At 39.3% G+C, this 12,951-nt stretch overlaps 1 protein-coding gene across 5 annotated transcripts in view; it reads right to left on the reverse strand.

The window, feature by feature from the left end:
• Positions 1–12,951, reverse strand: part of whrna (whirlin a) — a 197,744-nt gene that overhangs the window by 8,367 nt on the left and 176,426 nt on the right. For 2 of the 5 annotated variants that reach the window (XM_028463216.1, XM_028463217.1), the window contains exons 7-10: positions 9,551–9,772; positions 5,101–5,175; positions 3,007–3,595; positions 1,147–1,307 (exon numbers count right to left, since the gene is read on the reverse strand). In XM_028463216.1, the coding sequence (XP_028319017.1) occupies positions 1,147–1,307; positions 3,007–3,595; positions 5,101–5,175; positions 9,551–9,772 (1,047 nt within the window). Of the gene's footprint in view, positions 1–562; positions 881–1,146; positions 1,308–3,006; positions 3,596–5,100; positions 5,176–9,550; positions 9,773–12,951 lie in introns of those variants that run through there. The other 3 variants (XM_028463219.1, XM_028463220.1, XM_028463218.1) reach the window with 2 other exon arrangements.

Below are 12,951 nucleotides of genomic sequence, written 5' to 3' on the forward strand. Positions count from 1 at the left end.
AACTAACAAAAAACCCAGAACGGAGCAAAATCCCCCACAAAAAAACTCATAAAACACGACAATTAAATTATTCAAAAAACATACAAAATGACAAATAAAATAATGCACAAAAAACAACTAAATTACTCAGAAAACACACAAGATTACAATTGAATAGAAAAAATGCACAAAATAGCTTAAGAAACACAAAAACAACAAATGTGAAATACACAAAAAAGCTCAGAAAACACATAAAATGACTATTAAACACAAAAAAAAAATGACAAAGACACAAAATGACATTAAAATGCACAAAATGACAACTAAAATACAAAAAACTCAAAAAACATACAAAAGGACAATACAAAATGACATAGAAGTAAACAAAATGACAACAAAAACAGAAATGACTCCAAAGACACAAAAAACAACAACTAAATTACTATAAAAATTTAAATGCAATTAAGTACAAAAAATAACACAAAATAACTCACAAAACAACAACTAAGAGAGACAAAAATACTCAGAAAACACAAAATCACAAACACAAAAAAAATGACAGACACAAAATGAAAAGAAAATACACACTAGATACATAATTTTTTTTTACCATTCTATTTGCACCTTTCTGTATCATTTTACTTTCCTTTTCATGGTAGCTTTGGGCTTTGTAGCTCCATCAGTTTTATTATTAAATGGACTTTAGTTACACCACACATCCATTCAGCTCCTCCTCTGCCCCATTATCCAAACTAATATCTTTACTCACTAAGATAAAAGCAAAAATAGAGTGAAGGGTTTCATTGGACTATGATGCAGCAATGACTGAGTGAATGTGTTAATGACAGAATGAATGGCATGAGGTGAGGAGCAAAGGGTTAAGTGGAACAAAGGATGTGATCTGTGATGGTGAACAGAGGGGAGACAAGAAATCAGGGTTAGGATTAGCATCACAAAACATTAGCATCACAAAACATTAGCATCTATCATCCTCAGGGAAACACCTGAGAATATTGAGTCAAGGAAGAGTTGAAGTGGTTACTTTACAGGTAGGATCTAATGGTTTGTTAGTTCATTTCCCAAACATCCGCCACAGCTAACAACATCAACAACAACGTTGTGATCCCATTCATCCATGTTGAGCTCAGTGCTGAGTCACCCCCTCACCGGCTTGGAGGGTTTTTCCCCTCCACCTCCCGGTGTGTCTGTGGGGAGGCGTGTGCGTGAAGATTGAGGGCTACTATCTTTGTGTGCTGAGTCAGCGATGTCCACGCCGCTGTCCTCGCTCAGCGTTTGGCCACCATCGGACAGCTGAGAGAGGGCTCCACCTGTGGGAGCAAAGCGAGGGGGATGTACAATGTCAAGAAAATACGCCGAGGTCCCACCTTAAAGAGGCAGTATTGTGAAAAAATCACTTTATGATGGTTTTGCTACAGTGATATACATCATTTAGCCTCATTCAGAGGGTCAAAGTTGTATTTCACATTTTGTAAAAAGTCAGCTCCAAATGGGTGAGTTTGATTTGTGCCCCTTTACGACTCATAAGTGGTGAAACTCCTCCTCCTGACCTTGCTCCTCCTACCATACACAGGGCTCCTACAGCTTCAGTCAAATTAAATATTAAATTCAAGACTTTTTAATGCCATTTGAAACTTCACAGTAAACGCAAATGGAGAAAAAAAAAAAAGAAGCCACATCAATTACCGTACATAGAGTTAGGGTTAATTTTACCCAAAGCTGCATTGGACAGCCAATTTTTGTGAAATTTACATTTTTCATGTTGTTGAAAGCTGCTACAAGCAGGACGCGTCCAAACCATGTCACTGTTTAGTAGTTGGTTCCGCTGACATGATTGCGCGATGTTACGGTTAATGACATATTTTTTAAAAAGCAAATGTTACAAATACAAATCATATATATCTGTTAAAATTTCAGACTTTTGAAACATTGATTTAAGACATTTTAATGACATAGTGAAGGCAGGTTAATATCACAGTTAATATCTTTATGTTAAGTACAGTAAATAGATTATCCAAAGCGCAGCGTGATCGCTCACAATCAGTTTCATTTTTAGTAGCGTTATACCGCCTCGTATCACCTTATAGACACGCCTACTTATGCAGGAAGGCCCAAAAAAAAGACAGTGCTCTGAAATGGACTTTTCAGAGGCTAAAACTCTGGAAAACAGGTGAGTTTGGGAAAAAAAAACCTCAAATACTATGTTGTTAGGGTTCTTAGAACAAATAGAGATGGGTGTAAAATGGCATAATACTGGACCTTTAAGACTTTCTAAAACTGAGAATCACTTCTTTTACCAAAAAAAATGATTAAAGAACCTGTGAAAACACTATTTTGTAAAACTTTAAAACTGAACAAATATGTAAAACTGACTCTGAACACTTAAATTAAAGCTTTATTAGTGTCATTCCTTATTATGTACTGTATGTGTATTTTTATTGGTAACATTCCCTTGGAAATATGGAAAATCAAAATAGCGTACTAAAAACTGGTCATGGAAACACCTGCATTTTGAAAAAAAGTTTTTACACTTTCATGAGGAGGAATTTCAGATGTTTCCATATTTAAATATATCGCAAAAGTGTTATGGAAACACTTTTTTTGCATATACATGTCACATGACCTGTTCTCTCCAAGTAAACTTTGAGCAGTAAGTGTAGACAGAGGAGGAGACCGGGACATTTCTTAGCATTATACTTTAGAAATATTACTGCCACATTAGACGTGAAACAACAAAGGAATGCTGAGTGTTCTAAGGATGTTTGGAGCGTCCATCTTTCTGCAGCAAAATCTCGTGGGATGAGATTTTAAGGGAGTTACGTGGCTCTTGCCCAAAACAACCTTCAATGGAAACACGTTCAAAGCACAATTATACTTTGTCGAAATTTAGAAATATCGCTTTCAATTTGCAACAATCTGTAATGGAAACCCAGCTACTGATGAGAGAGAATTCTGCTTTTATTTATTTACCTACTGAAGGCCATGATAAACCTATCAGTGATCGTTTACCTCGAGCTTGGGGCAGCGGGCGCACCTCATTGACGTCTGGTTCGCCGTTGGGTCGGTGAACTTCAACCGTCACAAACTGTTGTTTGGAGGAAGGAGAAGAAGAAGAAGAGGTAGCTTTGGACATGGACACAGGTTTAGGTGGCAGAGAAGGAGGGGGAGGGGGAGGAGCAGGGAGTGGAGGAGGAGGTGGAGGTGACGGTGAAGCCAGGGCGGGGTTGGCGCCCCTGTTTGGGGACTGGACTCTGGGAAAGGGGCCAATCTTAAGCTGAGCCACCGTGGAAAGCTGAACCGGGGCTTTTTGCTCCTTCAGAGGTGCCCGATGTTCTTTCTTCTTGACGGCTGCATACTCCTGGGATGGGTCCGAGGGGGGCACAGGTTTGTGGCGGGTTGGTGGCGTGGCTTTGCTGTGTCGGGGCTCACTATGGCGGCTGTGAGTTGGCGGCGCAGTGAAGTACAAGCCTGAGTGGGAGGACTCGGACGAGGGGCACTTGTTGAGCAGATCTCTTCCGCTGGGGAGTCTCTGCACCATCGGAGGGGGAGGGGGCTTGAAGGAAGGGGGCGACTCAGCTGGGGTACTCTGAACATCATCCTGAGGTGAAAGCGCAGGTTATCATCACTGAGCAAACATTACAGTACAAGACATACGGACGTAAGACCGGGAAGAAAAGTTATATGTGATGCAATATTAGCTTGGATCATTATTGTTCACAAAGCCCTTCCTCTTTACCCTTTGACCCTCTCTGCCTGTCCTGCTACGTCCTAAGCTAACCAAAACATGTGGGACCAGTCACTGGTATGGAGTTCCTTCTCAGTCTCAGAGAAAGACGGCAATAAACGCAAAGATTTGTCTTCAAGTTTCCAGACATTGAAAAAAGCTGTCAAAATTACAGCACTTGGGAGGAATATGAAACAGTAATAAAACATAGTAATAGAGTGTTTTCCTTAGGTTACCAGACCTCAACATGGCTCAAAGTGGACTAAAAAACTAAGGATGCACCGATACCAATACTGATGTTGGATATCAAGGTTTGTACTTTCACCTGTAATCATAAAACACGCTTCGATAGGATGTAATCATAGCCTCAAATAACTCAATTGGATTTATCAAATTAATGAGGTAGTGTGGTTGTGAAAGAACATTGTTTTTGTTGGTGTACCACAAAAGGAAGTTAAAAAAAAAAGGCTTATTTTAATACTCGTATCAACATTCAAGTAAACAATTAGAAGTATTGGTCATCTTTAGATCAAGCCATTGTGAGCCAGAGGAAGGGCTAATAAAGGTTCTAGTTTTAGTTTGGGTTTAGGAATTAAACACTCGTACATCTGACCATGTTGGATAGTTTGACTTTCTTGCCAGTTCATTGCTTTTCCCTTTTCTTTGACCACTTTTGATGCCAACCACTACAGACCGGAAACTACAGGGAAATTCTACAGTGTACAGTCATTGTACATGAATACAAAGGAGCCACTTTTGCTCAGATGTATCAAACCTGCAGTTATGCAAAGCAAGAGAAGGTTGATACATCTGGAAACCCTGAATCTGGAAACCTTGCTGTGAGACACTGCATTACAATTGTAAATCTCTGGACCAGCATCACAAACCCTCTACTTGACCCAGTCATTCACAGCTGAACACTAAAACACATTTGTTTTCTTACCATAGTCCCTCTCTGATAACATTTGTTATATCACTCCACTACTTTCATGACCAACGATGACTCGCTTGATGTTACACATCCTCCGAATCAAGTTCTTCAGTGGTCACAGGTTTTCCTGGTTTCCTGGTATGAGTGCGTTCACACAAACTGAGCGGTGGTATGAAAACAATGAAGGTCAAGGGTATGAAACAAAGCATGACATGAGCATAAAAGAAGGATTAACTGAACTCAAAGGAATGGTCTAAGTGTTATGTGGCAAATTGAAAGACTTGTATCTTGCAGAAGCTGTGAGCTCAAGAGAGATTGGGTCAGAGTGACAAATAGAGAAAGAACGGCAATGCTTGTTGCTATTGTTTAAAACACATATTCCGCTCCATCATGAAGGCGGCAGGAAAAGAGTTCTGTCCATCTACATCAGGCAATGCACCAAGCTCACCAGAGAGACGTCTGTCAGCAGAGTGTTCAGACTCTCCGGAGGATCCTCGTCATTACTCAGCGCCACGCTGTCGTTCTAAGGCGTCGAGGGAAAAAAAGGAAAAGAGGGGAGAGGTAAATAGAAGAGGGGAGGGGATGGCAGAGATTAAAGCTGGTGAGCAGATGTTCAACACAGATGTGCGTCTATTTTAAATCAAATGCCAAATATGATTAGAAAGATGTTCTACATTCCCCCCCAAAAATGTAAGAAACTAACTTTGGTTCACATTTGTTTGCCATAAAGTACGAGCAAACAAAGCCAATGAGGTGGAGACACAGACGCAGCTGGAGCGCCTGCTTTTATATGTGCTGTGAAATCAATGACAGCTTGGTTTGAACCTTGATTTCCAGGCTGCCTCGCTCTGGTGTGATGGAGAGGTGAATTAACGCTGATCTGTGAGCGAACTCCAAACGCGCAGATCTAGTTCATAAAGTCTGTGCCCTTCATTTACTCTGCCACTAAACTAAAGCCCCATTAATCCCCTTTAATTAGCCCTCACTGCTGCATGTGGGGCTCCTATTTATCTCCAGTCAATCCACTCATGCATGGACATGCTCGGCACCGTAAGCAGCATGTGTTTGTATGTGCGATCGGTAGAATTGGGAGTTATGCAACAGGAAGTCTTTAGGGTACTCCATCTTTCGTCTTCTTCTGTTACGTACTGGTTTACGTGATGGTTTATCTACCCTTGATTTCCCTACTGGCGGGCTGAAAGTTTTATTGTTAGTTTGATGAATAGTCGGACATCCCCATGTCCATGAAGTCTTTAGGAATGTCTAGATTGGAGTTACAAGACCAAGTCAGTTGCCGTTTCTCGCCCCGTTGTTTAGCAAGTTCTTCTTTTTCCTCGGGATGTCACTGCCTCACATTCTGCTGCCCCTCACGTGGAATTTGGCGCAATATATTAAACTGTGCCACAGTATTGGTACTTAGATCATCATTAAAGTTCTAGTTTCTAGTCTAACACCATATTTTCACTGGATACGTATCTGCTCCGAAACTGCTCCTCTGCTTAACTGCAGCGCAATCTGCTGTCTGTCAATTCCCACTGCCTCCGTCTGCTATGTGTATCTGTAGCAGCGAGGACTCGGGAGATTACGCGTGAATTAGCGGGGTCTCCCGAGTCCTCGCACGATATAGCGAGTTGTAGTGAATCCAAAAAGGAACCACAAAGCCATACAATTTGAAAGTGAAGACAGCAATGATGATGATGATGAGTTCCAAATTCCAAATGTGTTATGAGAGCTGATATTGTAGGTTTGATGTTTGTAAACCTGATTTGATTGTGCACAGCAAAACGTTTAGTTTCTTGTGGGATTTATGCTGCTCATTTAAGTTTTGTTTGAAAGTCTTTTAGTTACAGTATATATATATACACATATATATATTTATTTATTTTTAAAAAATTTTTGGTAATATGATTACTATTGGATTTGGCGATTTGATATAAATGAAGATGATGTTTGGTTACTTTAATGAATGGATATCGACACATTAACCTTGTTTAAAAGCATAAAATAGCCAAAAAGTGAGAAAAAAAAAGATGCAAAAAAAAATATCATGATAATCGTGAATATTGTAATAATCATTGATTATTCAAATTGTAGCACCATAGCACCTCTATTGTGTCCTTCGAGAGGAGCAGAAGGAAATCAACTCAGTCCTGCCCTGTAGATCTTCAGCTTTTGTGGAGATTATTATGATTCAACCATGGATACGGTCAATATTTGTATGTGAAATATGATCAAATCCAGCCTAGCCCTGAAGAAAGCTGGGAATAGGCACCAGCAGACCCCCATGATCTAGAAGGAGCAAGTGGGTTGGTAAATGGATGGAAATACGATCCGCCTTGAACATTGAATATTTTATTTTGAAAATGAACCAGATATTTTATTAAGTGTCTGTGCATTACTTCCTGTCCCGCACAAGATTATCTTTGTTGAACTGCTGCAGCACAGCACCAGAGGATTGGCCCATGATGGAGCAGTTACGCAGCTGTATCGGAGCAGATAAGCATGCGGTGGAATTTGGCACATTGACTTTAATGGAAAACTATCAGCTGCGTTGCGGTTCCGCAGCAGTTTTGGAGGAGTTACAGATCCGGTGGAAATTGGGGGTTAGAGACACTGTTCTGCTTGTGTCAGTAATTTCTTTGCTACAACCTTCATTCTCCATTGATCTGATCTGAAAACCCAAAGCTAACTAAAGTATAAAGTAAAAAAAAAGAACCTCAGACAAAGGACTATTATAGTCCAAGAACTCAAACCAACTGAATGCACTTAGATGATCGTTCTAAAGCTGAATAATAAAACTTTGTGTCAGAAAAGTCTTTAGAGTTAAGTATGTCAAATTCTAGCCTCAAACACGTGTAATATCCCAATGTTGGCGTTACCATTTTGTTTCATGTATCATGTTGTACTCTTCGCACTTTAATTTTCTCTGCATTGTGTGCAAACTTCAAAGTAATTTGCCTCAGACCCAACTATTTTTTGTTGACTGCTGGCCATCAATGGTTATAGTCATTTTTAACATTGTATTAATGAATGCATGCATAAAGCCTCTAAGCTCTGAGATTGTGTGTGCAGCAGAGGAACTCCTGTCTGAGTATTGATTTGCATTAAAGATGCTTTCAGAGTCGCTGTCGGTTGCTCCGTGCTGGGATTTTGTGCCTGTGATAAAGCCTTGTTTATCAAAGCCACAGTAATCAATTGGAACGCCACAGCTGAAATCATCCCATCTCAGCATTTGTAGAGATTTGTATTTATTTTACAAGTCAGGCCACAACAGGTTCCACTCTGTGCAGCAAATCAAGTCAATCTGACTGTGCGCGCTGCATCCGTGACACGAGCTCGGCTCATTCTCCGACGTGTGCATCCTTCCCTCTTCTTCTCTGTCACGTCTTCTACTTTATTTATTCCTTCATCCGTCCACTGCTCTTCTACCATTCAGACTCTTCTCCAACACGGCCCTAAACAGCCCCTAGAGGCCTGTGTGTGCAGCATGCTGATTTGACGATTCAGCTGAGGAGCTCACAACCTCTAACATAAAACTCCTGTTGAATTTATACATGTACGTTTTTTATCACTCAATTTCAGCTCCGACACCTCTAAAAAAAAGCTTGTGTGTTTTTTTTACTTCTTGGCCATGTGGTAGAAGTGGGACTCATGCTTGTTATAGAACTACCATTCCCTGTACTCCAACTTCTTTTTATGTAAAATAACTCACTGTTGCTTTATGGTGCATTATTCTATGTAGATTAGAAAACTCTAGGCGTTTCTGGCTATAGGTGGACTATGCAATTGCAAAGGACCCGATGAGCCACTAGGAAGCCTTAAAGATGATTTAGCAGCATTATTTAGTGCATAAAAATAAATGTAGGCAAAAAACTGCTATCATAAGCTGTGGCTCATGTTTTTGAGGCGTAATAAAGTGACAAAGTTGTTGCTTACTCTGGATAAAATTGGAAGTCATGTTGGCACCCTCTAAGACAAGTTTCTTCACATGGAGATATTCTCACTATTTCACTTTAGAGACAGGACAATTGTGGTTAAATGTGAGCTGTTTATTATGTGCCAGAAATTTGTGACACAAAAATGGGGTCACGACCTGTAAAAGGTTGGGAACCAGTGAATTAGGGGAACTAGCATCATAGGTGCCACAGGGCAGATGGGATGTCGAACGTGTAACATAGTCTAATAATAATAATAATGACTAACGCAACAGTGCCTGTGACTAAGAGGTTCTTAATCTAAATATGATTTCAGTGGTAAAAAAAAGTTTTATAATTGACCAAAAAATGACAAAGATGTAATTTCTATGTATTTTTGCAAAAGTAATGGTAACAATTTACTTGAAGTTTTATACATAAGGCTGACACTATGCAGTCTTTATTATGACATGACACCTGTCATTAGCATGAATAAGGTGTCATGAAGGCTGTCATTAAGTAGTGTTTGTTACACTAACCCTTTGTTACCCTAACTAAGATTCCTCTACCTAACCCAAAAATGCCACATAGCTCCAAAGATATCATGATTTAGCAAACAACACTTAATGACAAAGTAATGTCAGTATAAAACTTCAACTAAAGTGTTCCCAAAGTAACGACTGAATGTCGTAGTCAGAGTAAAGCACGCAGGGAGAAAAAGATTCACAACAAACAAAAAACACAGCAAAAACCATGAAAGACACCAGAATGTGTTCGTGTGTGTGTGTGTGTGTTGTGTCACTCTCAGCAAACCTTCCTACCTCCATCATATCTATCAGCCAGAGCAGCCTCTCCTGAGGAGGATGGAGAACAATGGTGTGATGAGGTGAAAGTTTACTCTAAGGTGTGCGTTATAATTGTGTCCATTTAAACCTCTCAGTCTCTGTTACGTTTCATTTCCAGCTCAGACCTGTGTGATCTTACCCGTGCAGAGCTGAGGGTGGTGTTGGTCATGAAGCTGGCGGAGGACGAGGTCAGTGTGTCTGGGTACGACACCATGGACGTGGAGTCGTTCTGTGGCGCCGCTCCAGGCCCCGCCCCCTTCCTAGCTTTCAGCGCTTGGATTTCGCGCCGAAGCACCAACCCGTCGAATCGCTCCAGATCCTGAGGCGTGACCAGGCCTCGGACCTCAGACAGCAGGGAGAACTGAGAGGGGGAGGGTGGGGAGAGCGAGGTGTGATGTCACAGAGTTGGGTCGAAACATTCAAATATACATCAGTTCAAAAGGTTTCAAAACTGGATTTACACAAAATGTGACCAGGACCGGGTTTATATGTAGGTTATTACATACATACTGTATCGATAATAGTTAATATGTAAATAACATAGGTAGATGTTTTTCTTTTTTCTATCTAAACATGTAGATCTGTACACCTGTAGATCGAAGCGATAAACTGTACATGTGGATTTTACAGCTGGCAGCACCATCTAGTGGATAAAAATGTAAATTTCTTTGCTTGTGAATACATGTTGGTTTGCATTTAAACAAAAACAACTACCCTGAAATACTGGTAAAGCTATGATGCACATTCAGTCTTGACATTACTAGATATTTAAGGTACATACAAGAGAATAAAAAATACATTGTGGACGGAAGACTTGGATTATATTCATTTGTTAGAGCCATAGCATCACTATGTCATAGTGTTTATATCTTTAGATGAGGTATTTTGGAATCGTTTTAAAGGTAATATTGTGTAAATATTGATTTATGTTGACGTTTCTAAATGATCAGAATTCCTGTGCTTTATTAATTTGTATTGCGACGGCAAACTTGATTTCTACCGTAAAGTGCGGATAAGTGTTAAAAGTGAGGTAAGCACTCTGGTGGTGATGGCCATGTGGTTACAGGACGGTGGTCGGTCGTCACTGTCACTTAAAGCTGATATCTGGAGTTTCTGAGAGGACATCTCGATGTCCCGCCCTCAACAGCTCCACTTCCTCCCACTGCACAGAAGCCACGCCTCTACTTTTCTGCACGCGCACCACGGAACATAACAAGGTCGCATCGGGTCGCATTGATACAGGTCAATGGATCAGGTAAGAGCCAAAATCATATTTACCTGTTTGCTGTTGTGACGCGCGGCCTTGTTTCCGTGCACAGTTCTGTGTTCACTTTGATTGACAGTCTCAAAAACAGGAAGTTGAAGCCTATTGGCTGTGTGCACTTGTTTCCATTTGTATAGGGGACTATAGGATGAAGGAGGAACTTATATACATGAATGTATATGAATGACTACCAGCAGTAGATCATAGTAAAAGACTAGTTAGGTTTCGTTTTTGCATTTCAAAAAAATCATACATAAACATTAATTTCTTAGAAACTCTGGATATCAGCTTTAATGATTTATTGTTTTCAAGGGACATTAAGACTGAACCTTAGATATAAAAACACTTTGATTTTAGAACTTTCATTTTTATTTTCTACTTTTTTAGATTAAAGAGACAGATTGATTAATTTTACACTTGCATCTTTTTTCATAATTTTTATTTGGATTATATTTGGAACAAATGAGTGAGAAAACTTCATGTCCTGCAAGAAGTTTGGATTTGGTGTGTTGCCACTACAGCATTTACAAATAAATAGGAAACACAATAAGACATAACGAGATTGTAATTCCAGAAAATAATAATGGTAAAAAGTAAATAAACCAATACATTACGGTAAGTTTGTTCACACTCTGGTTTGTACCTGGTGACGTAGAGCTGAAAGCAGCAGCTGATTAGAGTAAACAGTGAGCTGAAAACCAAAAAAAATGGACTGATATGCAGACGTGGAGCAGTGAGGAGGAGCAAGCTTTAGTACAGAGATCGGCAACTTCCATCACAGCAAGGGACGCAAAAATATGTTTATTTGATCTAAGGGCCACACTATCAACATTCATGTCAGCATTTAGAATAATGACCAATCTGAGTGTTAGCACAGGAAATAACAGCGTTTTTAATAGTAATTGCGTGTGTTTTTCTTCATATGCATATTTGTTTTTGTCCTGCTTGTTATGATTGCATTTTCTGTTGTGCTTTTGTGTATTTTTTTCTGTAAAATGTATGTTTAATTTCACATTGTGTATTTATGTTGTAATTTTGCAGTTTTTTTGTTTCTCTTGTCTTTTTGTGTTATTTGGAGTCTTTTTTTGTATTACTGTTGTCAGTTTGTTAATTTTTATAGTAGTTTTGTGTGTTTTTGGAGTATTTTCTGTATTTTTCTGCAATGTTGTAATTCTTTGTATTTTTTAATGTATTCTTGCTTTGGTTTTGTGTATTTTTCTCTCATTTTGTAGATTTACTTTGGGGGCCACATAAAATTTGGCCAAGGGCCGCATGTGGCCCCCGGCCCACCAGTTGTCCATTACTGCTTTAGTAGATGCTTGTAGAAGCTCACAGGAATAGAGTCAAACTCTGATTAACACTGGAGCTGGTTAAAGAATCAGAGCCCGCCTCCAGAAACACACTGATTGGTTGAGTCATTTGATTGGCACATTTGAATGCATACCAAGACAATTCAGGATTATATACAAAAACCGCAAATTTCATGACAAGCGACCAATATACCAGCAAAATAGAAAATCGCTATAAAATGTGGGTATTATTGTGTAACGTGTTGTAACACAATAAATTAATAAAATAAATACAAAAGTAAATTCAAAGAACTTACAGCAGGAAACAAGGCACAGTTAAAAAGTAACATTACACGTGTGAATGGATGGTTTTCTCTTCTCTGCTGATCCTAAAATGATCCTCTATGATAAGTATGCAGCAAATCATTGATGATTCCCACCCTGCAGCGTGGATTAGGAACCATTACAGAATTGATCGCCTGTGTTTCTAATCTGAAGCTTTACTGAGAACGGTGAGAAAAGATCATTTTAAAAATTAGAAACCCTGACGTTCTCATGGCTTCAACTCCTCACCTACAATACCAGCAATTTCATTTTCTCTTCTTTTTGAAATAATATATTAACGTTTCATTTATTCAGACAACTTTTTTCAGGAAAATTACTTCAATCTTCTGGCATGTTTTGACCGTCAACTGCCAGTCTTCCTCAGAGGAGTCTGCTGATCACTTTAATGTGTCCTTATGAGTTCTTTCCTTCTTGACAGTTCTCTCAGGCTGGCCACTTTAGTACATTTAAACCTATTGTAAATTATGAACTCTAACCCTCTGTTTATTAATTTTATTAATATTAAACCTATATATTTTCTTCCACAATTTTTGCTCAATTCAAACCAAACTTGTTACAGCTCATCTTCAGACTGTTCTACACAAACCATCCACACAGATTTATCATTAATGTAAGATTGAACCTACAGTTCAACAACATGTG

The sequence above is a fragment of the Gouania willdenowi genome, chromosome 12 (assembly GCF_900634775.1).
Source record: "Gouania willdenowi chromosome 12, fGouWil2.1, whole genome shotgun sequence".
Lineage (NCBI taxonomy): Eukaryota > Metazoa > Chordata > Actinopteri > Blenniiformes > Gobiesocidae > Gouania > Gouania willdenowi.